Source organism: Punica granatum, chromosome 2 (genome assembly GCF_007655135.1).
Source record: "Punica granatum isolate Tunisia-2019 chromosome 2, ASM765513v2, whole genome shotgun sequence".
Taxonomy (NCBI): Eukaryota; Viridiplantae; Streptophyta; class Magnoliopsida; order Myrtales; family Lythraceae; genus Punica; species Punica granatum.
Window position 1 is genome coordinate 16,126,199 of NC_045128.1, and position 18,338 is coordinate 16,144,536.

The 18,338-nt window shown below is 38.0% G+C and overlaps 2 protein-coding genes across 3 annotated transcripts; one reads left to right on the forward strand and one right to left on the reverse strand.

Annotated features, from left to right (window-relative positions):
• Positions 1-257: 257 nt before the first annotated feature.
• On the reverse strand, positions 258-7,162 carry LOC116194575 (respiratory burst oxidase homolog protein E). 2 transcript variants are annotated; one of them, XM_031523425.1, is made up of 14 exons: positions 5,766-7,162; positions 5,373-5,532; positions 4,269-4,317; positions 3,717-3,830; positions 3,171-3,584; positions 2,685-3,068; positions 2,393-2,488; positions 2,153-2,277; positions 1,900-2,070; positions 1,426-1,591; positions 1,127-1,315; positions 885-1,013; positions 713-791; positions 258-623 (listed from the first exon to the last, which is right to left on the reverse strand). In XM_031523425.1, exons 1-14 carry the CDS (start codon positions 6,367-6,369, stop codon positions 514-516), a joined length of 2,790 nt encoding a protein of 929 aa, XP_031379285.1. In that variant the 5' UTR covers positions 6,370-7,162; the 3' UTR covers positions 258-513. The 2 variants fall into 2 exon arrangements, with proteins under 2 accessions (XP_031379285.1, XP_031379286.1); XM_031523426.1 differs by having other exon boundaries at positions 2,153-2,268; positions 5,766-7,160.
• A 7,582-nt stretch (positions 7,163-14,744) lies between these two features.
• LOC116193476 (uracil-DNA glycosylase, mitochondrial) lies at positions 14,745-17,987 on the forward strand. The gene is made up of 4 exons (XM_031522190.1): positions 14,745-15,510; positions 16,008-16,143; positions 16,592-16,675; positions 17,640-17,987. Exons 1-4 carry the CDS (start codon positions 14,820-14,822, stop codon positions 17,704-17,706), a joined length of 978 nt encoding a protein of 325 aa, XP_031378050.1. The 5' UTR covers positions 14,745-14,819; the 3' UTR covers positions 17,707-17,987.
• Positions 17,988-18,338: the final 351 nt, after the last annotated feature.

The following is an 18,338-nucleotide window of genomic DNA, read 5'->3' on the forward strand; positions in this document are numbered from 1 at the left end:
GCCTATTATCGGGCAGAGAACAGTTTCGATGCTTCTTGCAGGAAAATTCCAGTTTCCCTTAGTTGTCTCTGATGTAATCCAACATGGACACATAACAGCTTCTGTTGAAAGTACTAAATAAAGAGAGCAATGTTATTTCAGACATGGACACCTCAAGTCACAGGTTATATAATAGAAGTTTGATGATTTTGATGGTCAAACTGTGACAGAATTGTACAGCTGCAGCATGAAAGTGCTTGTCATTGTAGTTAGGGAACTATTTTCAATGGCAGTTGGAATCCCAAAATAAAATATGTTCTTTCTCCCTTACATTCTTTAAAAATTGGGTTGTTGCAGAAGTTTCCTATCATTACATGTGTATAGATGCCATGTACATTAGAGCCTCTATATAATAAAATTGTAAACATTTTAATTTTTTTTCCTGTAACATATATATTTCTTTATAATTACAAAAAGAAATTTGAGCTTAAAAAAGAAAAATCGTGCTTCATGCTCCTCTGTCAATTGCTTGACTCAGAAGAGCTCCTTGTGGAATTCGAACCGTGTTGATGTCCTGTGACTCAGCTCGCGTGACAACTTCCGCAACTCCTTCGCCAACACTGGCATCCCGCAATAAAACACCCCTGCAACATGAGATGTCTGATGTTTTCAAGCATTGTATTTGGAGAATATATTGCCGTTTCTCCTTAATTTTTCGGATAGATTTACGTACCTACTGTGGCGTAAGGGTGCTTGGAAGCTACCTTTACGAATACTTCTCTCCAATTCGGCCTTCCAAAGTGTGTCCTTACCTGCAGAAACAGAGTTCGATGCCTTAAATATCTCATTTTTTTTCCTTTTAAATAAAGAGTTAGCAATATGAGTAGGAAATTATCTTTACGTACTCGAGTGCCGGATAGGATGTCCACGCCATGTTTGGCATGGTTTAGAGCTTGGACCATAGTGATCAGGGTAGAACGAGCATCGCCTTCCTCGTACACACTAGTAAGATAATTGTGCATCTCGATTTGGCCCTGTAAAAGACTAAAGTTTAAGAGCCATTTTCCATGTCCTTTCATATTAATTAACAGGTGGAGAGGATGAAAAATGAACGATAAAGACGATCGCAAGTTATGAGTAGGATTACTTTGTGGTCCATTCCTGCAACTTCATCCATCACGCCCTTAAACCATTCGAATGAGCCAGATTCCCGGGTGACCCAGTAGAAGTGAGCCCTTGAAGCCCTTGGCTTCTTCTTGCTGCTACCTGGTGTCAGATTTGAAGATGTGTAGCTATTCATGCTATCATCAGACCTACTGGTTTCCGTGTTGGAGTCCTACAAGAATAATATCAACCCAGTCATAAAATGAAACAAACTAATGAATTGCAGCTGGTGCGGAAATTAATCAGCAGTATAGGAAGTGATGCATCTTTCGAGTCTATTACCTGCATCGTCAGTTCTTCGACATTTTTCGTGTTGCTTAGGAGATCTCTAAGGATGCTTACAAATGGGGTAGCTCCGATCCCGAGTCCGATGAGGAGCAATACATCGTAGTTTCTGTAGTCTTGTGCAGGCGCCCCATAAGGCCCATCAACAAGCAGTCTCGGCTGGCTGCAGGGTTGGTAACTAATGTTACTAATCCTTTCCATCAAACACCATCACGGAATACAATAGCTAATTCATCTTTGAAATTAGATTTGCCTTTTTAATAGACTCGTGTAAACATTGCATCGATGTCAAATATATGAAAGCTTTATGGACCGGTGCAACAGCTAATTCATCTCTGGAACAAGTCAAAACGATCATCTCATTTCAACTTTCATTAGGTCCGTCTGCACTAATTCAAATATCCCTCCATAAATTTGCATCAGAATAGGTTGTGTAAGAAGGAACTTCTAGCCTGCATAAGATTAAATTACCCTGGCTGATCGATATTGCCGAATTGTGTAAATTTAGCTCGGCCTATGACACATGATGAATCAGTGCCTTCAGAGAATATCCGCTTCAACTCTCGAGTCCAGTCCCCAGCAGTTCTGATGTGAACGCTGAGGTAGTCGTCCCCTGGTGCTGAAGTGATAGAGAAAGGGTGCCTGATCAAAGCAATTAATATAAACTTAGATAATTATAGGGCGATCACCAACTATAGCAGAAAACAGTGGAATTCAGGCCGACCATTCGAATGGGGAAATTGCAGGACACTGCAGAAATATGTACTGCCCACTCTTGTACTTGAATCCTTGCGGTTTTGACATGACTAGGCTGAAGACATTCCCTGGTAGTACAGAAACCTGTAGAGACTGGACATTCTCGTAAAAATTTCCTGTACTCTCATGTATCTAGGATTCAACTACGGAATCCAGAACTTTTAATATTTTCTACCTTTAATAAATTCTAATCTGCAATAAATTCTACCTTTAATATTTTCACTGTGTAATGTTTTGATCTAGTTGTCCGTAGGCTTCTCTCCACAATGTAGAGCAGCAATGGAATGGAAATATACATCCATGTCTGCAAGATAGAAGAGATCCATTAGAAATTGGTATATAGCAAGGTACTTTAGACAAGAAGGCCATGATTGGTGTAGAGTGGAACGGAATGCAATCAGCACACAAGAATCATCTGACTTTGTACGATGATTCCACCTCCGCTTCTATTCTTATCTATATAAGACATAAGAAAGATCCTATAGTCTGAAGCTTCTTACTGTTTTCATGTACCACTTGTGCACCAAGAACAAGAAAGTCCCGTGGACGAGGAGCAAGACATAGACGAGCCCGAGAAGGTGGTGAGAGTACCAGAACGCATTGAAGCCTGTTAGTCTATTGAATGGTGAGGGAAGTCTCACAATGTTTCTCCGGAATCGATGTGTCGCGAGGGTAAAGGAGATAGCCATTAGAATCAGCATGCTTATTCCTGTCAAACCCTCAACTCCAGACAGGAGTTCTGGGTAGGTAGGCTGGTTGTGGTTAAAATCCGAAGATATGAGAGCAAACTTCTCCGGGGACGCATTTGTCAGGCGGGGAAAGTCACATGCCAGATGGTTCCCTGCATGAAGGAGTATCCCCACCACTATGGCACAAGCAATGATCTGCAAGGAGTGCCAGATATATATAGTCCGATTTATCTAGATGCAGCTTCTCAATATAAACAACTAATTTGATATAAACGCAGATTCTTGAATTCCTATTACCTTGTGGAAGTTCAAATTGTCATCGAGTGGCATGAACACCCTGGCCCTGGTGGACCGAAGCCACGTGAGTGTGTTTCGACAGACTGGAAGGAGGACGAGAGCCATGTTGAACTTCAGAGTTTCGGCAGCCCCTTTGGCAGTAAGCAGGCAGTAGCCCATCACGTGAAACGATGCCTTGTTCCGGTACTGGATGAACTTCCAGGCAAACAGGCCAGCCATAGCAAGGACCCACAATATGAGAATCCAGCCACGCTGCCAGTTCTCAAGTAGGAGACACCGAAGAGAGTTGCTGATTCTGCGGACCACATTTCTCGGGCGGAACGAGCTTATGTACCCGACACTGGCAGTGCTGAGTGGTCGACTGTAGTTCATGTAAGTGTCCCTCTGGAGCAGGAGAGTTTCCAACTGCCATAGCTGGTGAAACCGGGCGCGGAAAACAGTTTTCCAGTTAGTTTGCTGTAATTTACCTCTGTTTCTAGTAGAAATCTTTCAGGTCCATTTAGAAACTGTTTTTTTCCCCTCTGCCGGCAGGGATTTGATTTTTACCTCAATATATCCGAGGCCTTCGGGGTCGAGTTCTTCCATGATGAGGGAAGCATACTCTTCAGCTTGCTCTTTGAGCTTGGACAGCTTGTTTGCAGAGGCACTGAGCATGAGAAGCTGTAATTAAGCCATTGATTAATCATGAAGCCCCAGTGTGATGTGATGATGCACTTTTGGCTTAGCTTTTTTCTCTTATTCATAATTAAATAGTCCGGCAAGAAAATAATTAGCATATTTTTTTTCTCTCTATATTATGCCCATGAGCTTCTCGTATAATCGAAGAAAAGAATTGACTGGAATTTTCTGAAGCACAAATGTAATATAAGTATATAACTATTACGATGCAAATGGCACTTTAGCCACTTTTAATAAAGCACTTTTATGTAAACGAAAAAAAAAACAAAAAAAGCATTCTTAGGTTACCAAACTTGGCCTCCTTTCTTATCACAAAACAACAGTGGTTTTTTTTTTTCCTTTTCTTTTTAGAGTGAAGAAGAAAGAATGAAGAAAAGAATTTATTGCATGGTTCTCATTGGTGAAGAAAGCATGTCCTACGTCTTGAACTTCTGCCCTAGTGATCTTCCCATCTCCATTCCTATCGACCCTGAAATATAAAGATAAAGCATGTAAGCTCCTTGTCTACCTAAACATGGCAAGGTCCGAGTTTATGCACATTGCAACCCGAATCTGATCATCACAAGGTTAAACAGATCATTCAAACACTCCATCTCACAATCAAAACAAAAAAGTGCAGTGTAATTTCGCGCACAAAAGCTTAAACTTGCCCTCTCTGCTTTCAAGTAGAACTTGTAACATTCGTCCAAATAATGTGATATTTTTTAGTGTTTGTTTTTTGTTTTTTATGATGTAATTTGAAACATCAGCAAAAATTATGCTTCATTTTTTTTTTAGGTAGATAATTATGCTTCATTTAGATCATAACTTATTGAATGAGGTAAATTTTGTTGGAGCTTTGATTTAGCACCACAGCTTGCATCACCGTAAGCGAATTTCTCCATCCGAACATCCTAGAAAAACAAGATCCCATGTAACAGTTGACCCATCTCATAAATTTCTCTCGGATCCCTCAGAGAAAATTTAATGAACTCTAAATAACAAATGATAATAATCAAATTAAAAAAGGGAGAGAGAAAGAGAATCCCCAACAACCAATTAAAGAAGTAGCAGGTAACAAAACAAACATGCAATTAATGATATCCCAAAAACACGAAGTGGCGCACGCCTTCACCTATTGATTTAGAGATCGCAAATTCGATGTTTAGTAAAATTTATTCATGCTCTTTTATTAATTATTTAGAATTTCTCTTTCATTATACTAGATTTTGAATTTCTTTTGTAATCGAAAAAAAAAGAAAAAAGTCAACTCTCGCAGCGGTCCGATTTGCATAACACGTTAACCAACGTTTCCTTGGATCGAATCAAATCAAAATGTTATGATAGCTATCGAGGCTCGAAAATTAATCCCTCACCTTTTCTTACTGTATAAGCAGGAACGGAATGAGTTTCGTGACCAGGGTCGACATTCCAACGAAAATGAATGGGGTAAGAACATTCATGGTCTTACTAAGAAAAGAACCGATTGATCAAATTAATTAAAGTACTGGACTAGTAAGGAAGAAATGGTTCATTAAAACTCACATGTCGAAGAAAATCTGAAGGCGAGCATCGAAGCTCTGGTCTGAAATCTGCAACCAGAAGTCGTAAAGCTCCTCTTTCGTGATCTTCACAACCCTCTGCCTCCTCCTTCTTGCCAGTGCATCGAACATCCCTACTGCAAACTCCTTCGAATCCACCATCCCTTAATGAGATCGAATATTAACATATTAATCACAGCACTACCACCTTACGCTTGTACATATATTTGGTTTCTCCGATCACTCTTTTACGAGGATACACATGCTCGATCAGCTCGTCCGGTTTGCAGATTAAAGAAAAAAACAAAAAAAAGAAGAGGAGAGATAACAGTAATTGCACGACACATGAAAATGCTAACTAACATCATCAGCGGTTCATGAAAAAGTAATTTCTTACCTATGCATTCCCCAAAATCCTCTCTTGCTAGAAGCCCATCTTTTTCAAGGGATTCGAACCTCTGCTCGACCTTCCTCCACATCTCCTCATTGCCATTCGCCCCTGCTGTTGTCTTGCTTATAAACCTGAGGCCCCCAAGTGCCCTCTGCGCGCTCGACCGATTCCTGTCTAGCCTCGCCCTGACCCTTCTCACCTCCCGGGATGATAAAACTGCAGTCGGCTCCCCAGCCTCAGACGATGCTCGGGACGAGCTCGACCTTATCCATGGGAACTTCTTCCGTATCCTTGCTGTTATTGAGAGATTCCGCTCGAGGACTGCATCTCCATTTTCGACTTCTCTAGAAGCTTGGGTGGATCCACATTGTCCCTGTGGTGTCGGGGTCACACTGCGGACGATGATGGAGTCGTCATCGATGTCTAGGGTTATCTCAACAAGGTCCTGCTCGTCATGGTGATGCCGGTTCTGGTTGTGTTGCAGGTCGCTGAGGAATATAGGGAGCATCGCGCCGCCGATTGTTTTTGGGCTTTCGTCGAGGTCATCCTCGGGCAGCTCGAACGACCTAGCGTAGGAGGATCGCTTTGAGCTGCTTCGGGATGATCTCATTTCTTCATTCACCTGTATCAACTGATCCTAGCTTCTTCTCGAAAAAGAATACTTTCCTCAAATTAAGGAGGAGAGAAAGCAGTGTAGTACTAGAACGTACCACCTTCCAAGAAACATGTACCTGCAAAACTTGTACACACATAACACACAGTACCCGTCCAGAATAAATTGAGAACCGTGATCGACTGGATGAACGATGGCTGATGAGTTAATGTCGTTTTTGGTATAAAAGGGAAGGCTTTGATCGCAAGTTTAAGGGAGTTAGAGCAAGCAAGTTTTGGAGATGCAAATTGAAGGGAGGGATGCTATCGATGGGTAGAAAATGAGAAAAGGCAAGACAAACACCGCTCAACCGATCAATACACAGTTTCAACGCTTGAATTTTGCGTGAGTTGTGCCCTAGTCGTGCTCTCTTTTTTTAAAATGGTAGTTGGGATTTTGCCCATAAGCCCTTTCCCACATATATTCCAAACAATAATCAGCTTTCAACAGCTATGTATGTGTGTGTATATATAGCTATATGTGTCATGTATATATATATATAATACTTATGTGATGTGTATTTTTTATTTAGCTATGTAGAAATATATATATACACTTTCGGTCGGATTACGGGGTGTTTTCAGTCTGCAAGCTGAAATTTATTTACGCATCTGTTTGGCCTTAGTCATAATGTATTCCTAGCGAATTTTGAACTCCATAATTTTAAGTATAATCCTCCTGCATGGAGAGCAGTTTGTTATAAGTACACCACACCTTGTGGATGTTGGAATATATGTATACTTTATGAGGTATGCAGGCATTTGTGTAATTATTTTATAAGTAATTTGGGGAAAGCGGAAAGTAACTATCTTTATCTCATCTCGTTAATTAATAAAAAACAAGGGGTTGATTATTTTTGGCTGTACATTGTATTATATGGAAGAGCTGCCTCAGCTGCTCTGCCCGAACGACGGCAATGATTTCGCCACCTAATGAAGTTAAGATGATCTTTTTTTTTTCCTTTTTTTTTTGTTTGAGAAAGTCTCTCGGTTATACACGAAGGTTTGTAAATCTAGTACAATAAAATAAAAATCACAATACAGGTAGTTCCCAATGAATATCGAACTTCAAACCTCTTAATTACTAGGCCAAGACATATATCACTGCACTATATTCACTTTGATGAAAAAGTTCTCTTTTGTTGAAAGTAATTTTAAATCTTTTTCTATTAATTTCCATATTTCTTTCTTTTTCTTTTTTTCCTTATTGATTTTCAAAACGCAACGTATCATCACTCCCTATCGAATGACACGGCCTATTCCAATCATGAATTTATTGGCTATTGCAAACAAGTCCTTGATTTTTATTTATTTAGGCTAATGACCCCAAATGTGCTGGTCCATTAGATTCATGCCACGTGGCATGGGTGAAAAACTAATTTTGTACTGACAACATAATTTCATAATAAGATAATTTCCGGACGATTTATCAATGGAGTCTCTACCAGAAAAAAGTCGGAAAGTTTAGGTAAAAAAACTTTTAAGTAAATAAAGATACTTCTTCGGCAAAAAATTCTTCAAAAATGTTATAACTTTCTTAAAAATTAAATTTCTAATAAAATTTTCAATGAAACTTCTATCAAGAAAAACGGAAATTTGATAGAATTCGTGATGTCATTCTTAAAGGAATTTTTTTAAACAAATATTATTTAGTTTAAATAATAAAATATAGTAGGTTTAAAAATAAAATGTCGACCCAAAAAAGTTTTAACATAAGATAAACTACAGAAAGCATAAGCTAAATGATAAAATTGTAAGTTTATAGGCCAGTTGGGATCATCACTTGTCTGGTGCACTCGATGATTATTGTTTAACTATAGATTCCAGTGAAAATTTTAAAATTTTAAAAAGTTCATGGAAAATCTATCAGAAAAAGGCAGGGATTTTTGATTAATTTTTCCAACAAAAATTTACATCAGAAAAAATTATACGGATTTCTGACAGAGAAAATGGAAATTTCCAATAGAAAATTTACCAGAAAGATTTCCAAATGAATTCTTTCTCAAATGTCAAAATTTAATGTTTTGAGACAAAAACATTTCACTTTTTCAAAAGGAGTGTCCCTATTAAAAAGCAAATTTCCTTGTAGTGAGAGTCTAATATTCAATTTGGTGATACTTATTTTTTCAGTTATAAAGGAGACTCATGGGTCTATTTCAATAAAATGGAACTTACAATCCTAAGGGCATGAGTAGTCCCACAACCAAGGTTGTCAGAATCGCGATTTTACTTAGAATCGGTCGAGGGTAATAGAATCGTGAATCGTAAGATTGTACATATAATTAAAAAAAACAACATATATATTTATGTAGCATACTTTCCTGAGCAAAAAAAATCAATCATTGTTCCTTTAAATAAAGACCATAAACCAACAAATCAACAATAAGTCATAAAAACACAAAATATCGTTATAAATTATCGAAATTAAAGGTCCAAATCATAATTCAAACTCTTAAAATAAAAAGTTAATATAAGTCATAATATAAAATGAATAAACAGATCATATCTCATCCAAATCTTCATCGTCACCAACGACATCATCATACAAAGCATCAAACTCATCTGATATGTTAACAAAATAACATCCCTGATTCCAATCTCCAAGCCAAAAAAACAGAGAGAGACAGCACTATACAGTATATAGCAAAACTTCACGCAACTGAGACATAATTAAATATAAATATGGCAAAGCTCGGCCTATTAAATGGAATTGTGTAATTTTTTGTACGGTTTGGGTTTGGGGGTGGGGCTCAGTTGTGTTTCTTTAGCAATTTAATTGCTTTATCTTCAACTTGTGGCATCCAACCACAAAAAATGTATTGGTAGTGTTACTGGACGCCCAAACAAATGGCAGTTAATGCATAGTAGACACTGTCAGCATTTTCCATTAAATCGTGGATGAAACAACAATCACCTACAGATCCCCGGCACTGTAGACCCTCCGGACCGAACCAGAGTCCAAGTCGGTGGACTCGCAACTCGCAGGGTACCGACACAATGAATAATCATATTGCCCGTTATGATGGAAGCTCGGAGAAGTAGGTGGATGGAAGATTTAGGGCAGAAATCGTCGAAGACTCGAAGATTTAGGGGCAATGGTCAAACGACAAGCTCGAACTGGAAGGAATAAGGATCAAGGATGGAAGAAATTAGGGTTACAAACTTACAGTTAACTGAAGAAAGCATTCCAAAAGAAGGGGGAGGGGGGAGAAAGAAAGAAAAGAGGGCTTCAATATGGGGTCGGGCTTCGGCCCGCTTCTGGGCCCGGGTTTGGGCTGAATCTGGCCAATTCTGCGATTCCGGGGGTTCCGAGCTCGATTCCAACCCGATTGCACCATCTCGATTCTTCCGGTGGAATCTGAATCGTAGACCCCCCTTGAAGATTCTACGATTCGAATCGCGATTCTGACAACCATGCCCACAACGATTATCTTATTTGAAACTCTTGATTAATTACCAAGCAAAAATGTGCGATACTATTTTATACAATTTTTGATAGTAATACTTGCTTTTCATACGATAAAAGCTTCGATTTCATATTATTAATGTGTTTGGGGAACTGGAGAATGATTCTAGTTCTTTAACAATAAATAGAAAAAAGGTTCTGATCTCGTAAGGTGGATAGACTATTGTTAATGCTTAGTGGATTTCATCAACTTCCTAATGAGTTGAATTATTATACGTCTATCCAAGTAAATACGTTAGTTTAGTATTATTTTTTGTCCCGACGTTCTTCGTGGGTTACTCTAGGATTGATTCGAAGCGTCAACATATTTATATTTTTATGTCTTTGGACATACCACCTTAAATTGCTATCAATTAAACGTAAATGTTATTCATGAGCAGCTATTCATTTTTAAATTGAAAAGCATTTATTTAATAAGCTTATCCAGAGATTGACCAAGGATGGCAGTAGCCCCTTAAAATTTTGACAATATATGGAAAATTATAATTTTTTTAGTGAAATTACTTATATTCATCCCCAAACTCGACAAAGTAACTTTCCATTTTATCCCCTTGAAGACTCGCCCTCTTCTCGACCAAAATCTTGGGTCCATTCCTAAGCACATCCTTACCAACTTAATGGACAAGCTTATCATTTTACTGAAGAAGTATGAAATTCATTTTAAGAGAAACACAAAACTAATCATATGCTTTTCATTAATGGTTCTCAAATATTCTATTTATACATAGATGCACTTGTTATTTCATATAGCTCCTCTTACTCAATTGATAAGACAAGGTAACGCATTTCGATTGAAAATATAGTAGATAAACTCTATGAAGAAGAGGAACCAACACTAGCTACTAATAAAGGTCATATAGTTTCTTTTTTATATAACTTTATAATTCATTAATTAAAACCACAGGTAATAAAAGAATAAAATTGAATGCTTATTTCACTAATGTATAGCACCATTCGCGTGCAACGCACTCGTCTACCAATTAGACCAGGGGTAGTTTGAACTCACACGAGCGCGCAGAAATATAGGCTGCTCTGATACTATGTAAAATTTTTATTAGGCTTATAAGTTATTGGGCTCATCTCCAACTAAAAAGTTCTAGTCGATAAGTTATGATACCCAGATTATAATAAATAAATAAAATATAGTCAATTGTTTTTTAAAATTTCATCGTATCTATATATCTATCAACATATATAATTTTTACTCCCACTCAATTAATAGGGGTAAATATTAAAAAAACTCAATCTTAGGATTTAATAAGTGAAATATAGTCAATTGTTTTTTAAAAATTCATCATATCTACATGTTTGTCAACATATATAAGTTTTACTCATATGGGTTAATATTTATATAATAATAAACTTAATTTCATATATATTTTTCTTCAAATATGTGTATATACACATGTATTTATATTAAAACGTCACAATTTAAAATTATTACGTCAAGCTTCCTTTTTCAATTTTTTAAATTTATTGAATGTGAATTATTAAGTTTATTAATCAACATAATATTATAATTAATTGATTATTAATCCCATTTTAAAATACATGACATCCTTTTAACTTTTTTAGTTAAAAATACATTCCAAAGAATCTATACTCACATTTCTTGATGCACATAAATAAAAAGTGCAAAAAATGAATTAGTTTGCAATATTAATTTGACCCTGCGAAACAAATTTATCTAATCAACCCTTTGCCCGAGCTAATAACTAGTATATATAAAAACTTGACTACATAATATTTTAAAATGGGTGTAAAGTAGTCATTAACATATTAATCATAGGTTTATTGCTGTATAGAAATTAATAAAGTAGTATTATTATTATTATTATTATTATTATTATTATTATTATGTTGTTGTTGTTGTTGTAATAATACTATAGATTATATAATAGAAAAAAAACCCTCGAAGAAGTACTAAAAAGGAATTCCCATTTCATCAGTAAATAAATAATAAAAAAATCTTAAAATTATTGTACAACTAACCTTATTTAAACTTAATTAAATATTTCTTCCATCGAGTGATTGGACCATTTTATCTAAAATTATTCAAATTCATAAAACTTATTTATGTAATGTGAATGGAATAAAGTACAAGCATATACTAAAATTATAAAACTTTGAATATTCTATAAATATTTTTCTTTCATAAAAAAAATTAAAGATTTGAAATTTTAGGATTTTTATATTATATCCATAAAAAGACAGATAATAGAAATGATGCATATGAATTTATTACATAAATTCTTTGATTATAAATTGAATATATATTCAAATACGTACACCAAAATTTACCTTAGTAAAATTTATAAGGAAAAGTACAAAAACTCCATTATGGTTTGAGGTTGGGACAAACTGAATCTTATGATTTTTTGAGAGATAACTAACACCCTATGGTTTATTTCGTGAGACATAAGGGACATCACTATTAGTTTTTTGTTACTTTTGGTCTTCAAATTTTTTTTGTTGCCATTATTATCCTCAAACTTTTAATTTTTAGCAATTTGGTCCTAAAATTCGAAAAACAAATGGGGAACAGGTTGGGGCAATCGGTCGACTACCCCGACTCCACCACCGAGGTCGCCGACACCCACAAAAGACACCGGAAACCTTGAGGGTGGGGTCGGCGTTGCCGATTAGCGGCCCTTGCCCCCGAATCGACTAGAATCTCAAACTCAAGATCCCCATCATTCGAGGTTAATATCGCCAATCGGCAACCCCGATCCTACCTCCATGGTCGCCAGCATCCTTTGTGAGTGCAGGCGACCTTGGTTAGGAGTGTGCACGGATACCGGGAATACTCGGAACCGGTCGGAAACTACCCATTAGGGTAGGATCCGAGTAGCTCATATTCAAAATATGGTAGGGTCCGGGTATTAAAATAAGAAACCAGTGAAAATCAGTTCCGGTTCCTCCATGTAGTGTACCCAGAATCGGAATCGGAATCGGTACCTGTATTCCAACCCGGTTAATAGTTACTAATAAAATAAAATAAAATAAAATAAAAGTTACCGAAAGAGTTTCACAAAACTAAACGAAAACCTCCATTCCTATTTCTCCTCTTTGTCTCTTCTTTAAGCTCCACCATTCCCCTTTCTCGATTTCGAGCTCCAATCCAATCCAAGCGTATCCAATCTCCATCTTATCTATCTCTCGCTCTCTGTTTTCGGCCTTCTGTTCTGATATGTGCTCTATCCCGGCATCCCCTACTCCAAGCTAGAACCTCCCGTACTCCCGGCGTCCCTTGCTCCGTCCCAGCATCCCCTGCTTTCTTGGCTCTGTAGACCGACCAGCGACTAGTGCAATAGCAAGCACTATGTACCCGAAACTACATAGGGCAAGTGGAAGGGGAAAGAGGAAGGATGAGAAGAAGTGTCCCATAAGCAAAGCTCCGATACACAGCGCGCGAGGAAGCAACCCTACCCCCAAATTCCTTTCTCTCTCTCTCTCTCTCTTTCCGGCGTAGATTGGAGACGGAACTCGGAGCTGAGAAAGGATATGGACAATAAGAATGTCAGATTAGGCTCTAAGTTCCCGCTGAGCTATCGGGATGTCGCCGAGGCTTCCTTAGTGCTTCTCGGCTTTGCTTTGGGCCTTCTCGGGGTTTACCTTACCATGCCCGCCTCCTATTACAGCTTTCTCAAGCTCCCCCGAACCCTTGATGATCTTCAGATCCTCAAGTACCACCTTATCTGTCTATTGAATTTTAGCTCTAGATGTAACAATGATTACCTTAATTTTTGTCATGCGTAGAGGGCTGCATTGTAATTGCGTGATCTATCCCCTAAATCGAGTATATTTCAAAGCAGAACAGAAAAATTTGTAGGTTCCAACATGATACTCGAAACTTGTGGTAGAATATAAGTTCCGGTAGGTTCCGCTTCCAAGATTTAACAGGATAGGGTCCGGCTCCAAAATCTTGGAGCCGGTCCCTTACATGGTAGGGTTCGAATATCGTGAAAAAAAAACAGGGTATCCGAAATCGATCACCCCTAACCTCGGTGGTAGAATCGGAGTCGCCGACTGGCAGCCCCAGCCCCAGTTCCAGCCCCTTCCCCCCTTCCTTTTTTTTAAAGACCAAATTGAAAAAAGTTGAAAGTTTGAGGGTAGTAATAGCAAAAAGAAAAGTTTGAGGATTAAAAGTGATCGAAAAACTATCGGTGAGGTCCCTTATATCTCATGAAATAAATCACAAGGTATTAGTTGTCCCACGAAAAATCACAGGATTCATTTTGTCCCAAACTCAAACTATAAGGGGTTTTTGTAATTTCCCAAATTTTTATTATAAAAATGAACTTTTAGCAAGTTAATATAAACTATAAATTCATATCAATTGCTTTGTTTGGTTTTTTTAATAATAATCCAAATTTACTCAACTCAACTCTACTATTCCCCAAATTTAACAATATAGTCATTATTGTTTTGACTTTTTTTTCTATTTAATAATACTTTCTCATTCATATTTTTTTCTTAATTATTAATAATATTTTCATACTTTTTCCTAACCACTTTTAAAATCAATTTTTCAATAATAATTTTCTCTTATACTTTCACATCTATATATAGATATGTATATATATTCTCACATATCAATAGTCTACACTTGCAATAATTGTACAAAATCAATTTGAGTTGAATCATTTATCCAACTCAAAAACCAAACGCAAGCTTATTAATTTCATATTTAACTTCTAATTATGAATTTTTTTTTACAAAATCAGTTCAACGCACGGATTCAATAACCTAATAATATATATTTTTGCACTTTGAATTTTAAAGTATTTTATAATTTTTGAAAATACTTCGACTTTATATTCCACTAGGTCTCCGGTATACTGTACCGGTTATCCCTTAGTTAAAAAAAAGCAAGGAAAAAAAAAAAACCTCCCGCCTTCCAATCGCTGGCCCTTCTCTTCCCAAATGTAAACGGACTGTTCATGTCAGTCCTCCCGCCAAGAACTCGGGGGGTAGCTGCGAAAATGGCGGCTTCTTCTCCCAAAACCCTAATCGATTTCTTCCAGCAACCATCGAAGCGCCTGAAGGTAACATCTTCCACCTCCTCTCTCACTGCCACGGCCACGGCCACAGCCATGGCCACCAACGCCACCTCCTCGGATCTCTCAGCTGCTCAGAGAGGGCGCATCGAGTTAAACAAGCTGCTGGCCAAATCCAAGCGAAACCTCAAGATCTGCTCCGAAAGAGTCACCCTCTCCAAAGGCATCCCATCCCCGTCTCTGGAGGAGCTGCTGGTGGAGGAGACGTGGCTGGAGGCTCTTCCCGACGGGGAGCTCCGCAAGCCCTACGCGCTCAGTCTCTGCGAGTTCCTCCGAGCCGAGATAGGTTCGTCTCCAGCGGCAGTGTATCCGCCTCCGCAATTGATATTCAATGCCCTCAACCGCACCCCATTCGACCGGGTGAAGGCTGTCATTCTGGGGCAGGACCCTTACCATGGACCCGGCCAGGCCATGGGCCTCTCCTTCTCTGTTCCCCATGGCATCAAGCTCCCTTCCAGCCTCGCCAACATCTTCAAAGAGCTTCAACAGGACGTGGGCTGCCCCATCCCTTCCCATGGGAACCTTGAGAAGTGGGCTGTTCAAGGCGTCCTGCTCCTCAACGCTGTCCTCACTGGTGAGGCTTTCACCACACCTCCCCCCTCTTGATTCCTGCCACTGAGTCCTTTAGGCACGGATAGATAGCTACATTTCTCGATTCATTGCTAACGATCCTGATAAACTGCGAGTGTAAGTTCGTGGTTCCCCTTGGTAGTGTTACTCACTACATTGCTTGCTATAGTCATTAGATTGCGAAGATGATTTTTGTCACTGTCAGAGAATGCCATATGATAGAAGGACTCAGCCTGCCTATTTACTAGACCAAGATATCATGGGGGCATTTGCAAGAACTGTTGATATTCGGTACTTGATAGGCTCTACTGTTCACCTTACTTGTAGGATGGATTAGGATATGGACATAAAAGCTTGATCTTGTGCGGTAATGGGGCCATTCTTTCGTAGATTGGTTCTGTGTCTTAGTTTGATTGGGGTTTTCATGGCACATGCCATCACATTGTGGCACATCAATGCATTTTAACTTGCAAAAAACTTATGCCTCCTAAAACTCTGCAGTCAGAAGTCATCAGGCAAACTCTCATGCAAAGAAAGGATGGGAGCAGTTTACTGATGCTGTAATTAAAACTATATCGGAGAAGAAGAAGGGGGTAGTTTTTCTACTTTGGGGGAATTCTGCTCAAGGAAAACTGAGGTCATAATCTATCTCCCTCTCTCCCCTGTTTCTCCCGTTGCGTTTCTACCCTCTCTGGTTGCTAAGCAGAAAAGTTGCTGTCTTGTCCTGTCTTGGCTGAGTATTTTATTTATCATCTACCTGAACCTGATATATTCAGCATTGAAGTTACATCTAAGCAACACCTCTTAGAAATTCCTCCCTCTTCATATCTAAGCAATTTAGGTTGATATAGTTAGGGTGTACTGGAGAAATTTGAGTTTGACAGTGAGTTGAGTCTTGTTGACTGAATTTAATATGTCCTAGGTGAATCTGATTTTCGCATGTTCTCTGTGGATCAAATTTTAGGTGCCCTACTTATCCAGGACAGGTTCTGTTAGCTGAGACCAAATGGAAAGAATAGCTGCTAGCAAAGCTTTCTCTTTTCTGTTTCAACTCTGACTTATTCTATATGAATCACATAATGCAGATTAATTGATGAGACAAAACATCATGTACTGAAAGCAGCCCATCCCTCTGGTTTGTCAGCAAATCGAGGTTTCTTTGGATGCAGGTCAGCTTTTCTGTACAAGTATTCTACATGTATTAGTAGGTGCAAACAGCCACACACATATGTTATGAGCTAATAATGTTCACCACGGTACCACACTGTTCTCTTCGTAACATTTAAGTCTATTATCTTTATCAATTGAACAAAAAGGTCATTTAGTATTAGTGGATCAAAAGCTATACATATTGTAGAAAAATGTATTGGAGATGTATCACGATTCATCTTGTGGAGTTGTCGAAAGAATTTTTCTCGGATGACTGGATTTAATTTAACTTTTGGATATTTGAGAAAACTGTCTGTCAGAGCCTCACATTGGTTGTACAGATGGTAATAATATATTGTCCTCATGCGCAACATGCATCAGGACGATGATTGACCACATAAAAAGATATAAGACTGAATGGCATGAATTCGAAGAATCGTGTCTAGTTTTTAACCAATGTATATTCTGTTCTGTGGCTTAGCAATTCATATTGACTTACGGTGTTGTTTATAATTCAGTCAGCGATGTTTGAGATGATTTCATGTTTGTCTAGTAGAAACTGGCACATTGAGACATCAATTTATCTGCTGGGCCGCAGCTAGTTAGTTGCTCTGGGATGAGAGACTAATTCTTAAGGGAATAGAAATGATGTGGTTATTAGTGCTACGTTCATAACAATAGTAGTGCCTAATCCTGTCTTACCTGTGTACTCTAGAATCATTCAGTTGTTCAAAGCCTATTAGAGTTCCAACATTTCAATTAGGATGCCTAAGGTTTAAACTAGATAGGAAGGAGGCTGACATGAACTTTTTATTGTGGGGATGGCATTTTGAACGCTCTTTCATGTTGTATATTATGTTCCAGGTTATTACTAGTTTTATTGCCTGGTGAGATCATGTAACAATCCAAATAAAGACCTGAATATTTCAGAAGAAGGTTTCCTTTGCTGATTGTTGATTATCCTCTATGATGAAAATGTGGCAGGCACTTTTCTCGGACGAACCAGATATTGCAGAAGATGGGAGTTCAACCCATCGATTGGCAGCTATAGTCGGAGCTGGTGCTTAGGTTCTAGAGTGGCACGACCTTTTGCTATTTAGCCCATAGGCTGCCCAAGAAGCTCCAACCCATCACTATGCCTCACCAGATCATTTTAACTTAATATGTAGTGTAAATCCGTCAGATATGGGAATGGACATGGACATGAAATGCCTGCGTTGTTTTGAGAAGGAATATCTTGCTACTGGTTTATTCCTTCCTTTCCACTAGTATATATATATATATGTATATATATTGCAATTGTTGCACGTGATATATTACATGTGCGACATTTCGAATCATTTGATATCATTGGTGATAAACTACTGAAGAATATCAGCACAGAGAATGTTTTAAAATCTTATGTATATATAATGTAATTTACTACTTCATTGTCTTAATAAGTTAAAATTTATTAATTTTTGGGTCTCATGCTGAAAAAAAAGGAACTTTACAATTTATATCATTTCTAGCACAACTTTTTGAAAATAGCATAGGAAAATAATAACTATTAATTTTGTATCACATTTAACATGCTGTCACTTTTTCCATCAATTTTAACAGTTTTTACTGACGTGGTACTTAATGGAGTCACGTGGCATGTGGGATTTGACCAAATGGGCCATAGTTAAAATCATTAATGTA

Bases quoted from the DNA above. Each gene is read 5' to 3' on its own strand.
- LOC116193476 (XM_031522190.1), top strand. From the start codon at position 14,820: ATGTCAGTCCTCCCGCCAAGAACTCGGGGGGTAGCTGCGAAAATGGCG. The intron at 15,511-16,007 runs GTGAGGCTTTCA...AAAACTCTGCAG, and splicing joins CCTCAACGCTGTCCTCACTG to TCAGAAGTCATCAGGCAAAC. The intron at 16,676-17,639 runs GTCAGCTTTTCT...AAAATGTGGCAG, and splicing joins CGAGGTTTCTTTGGATGCAG to GCACTTTTCTCGGACGAACC.
- LOC116194575 (XM_031523425.1), bottom strand. From the start codon at position 6,369: ATGAGATCATCCCGAAGCAGCTCAAAGCGATCCTCCTACGCTAGGTCG. The intron at 3,831-4,268 runs GTAGGACATGCT...GCTTAATTACAG, and splicing joins CTAGGGCAGAAGTTCAAGAC to CTTCTCATGCTCAGTGCCTC. The intron at 624-712 runs GTACGTAAATCT...CTCATGTTGCAG, and splicing joins GCACCCTTACGCCACAGTAG to GGGTGTTTTATTGCGGGATG.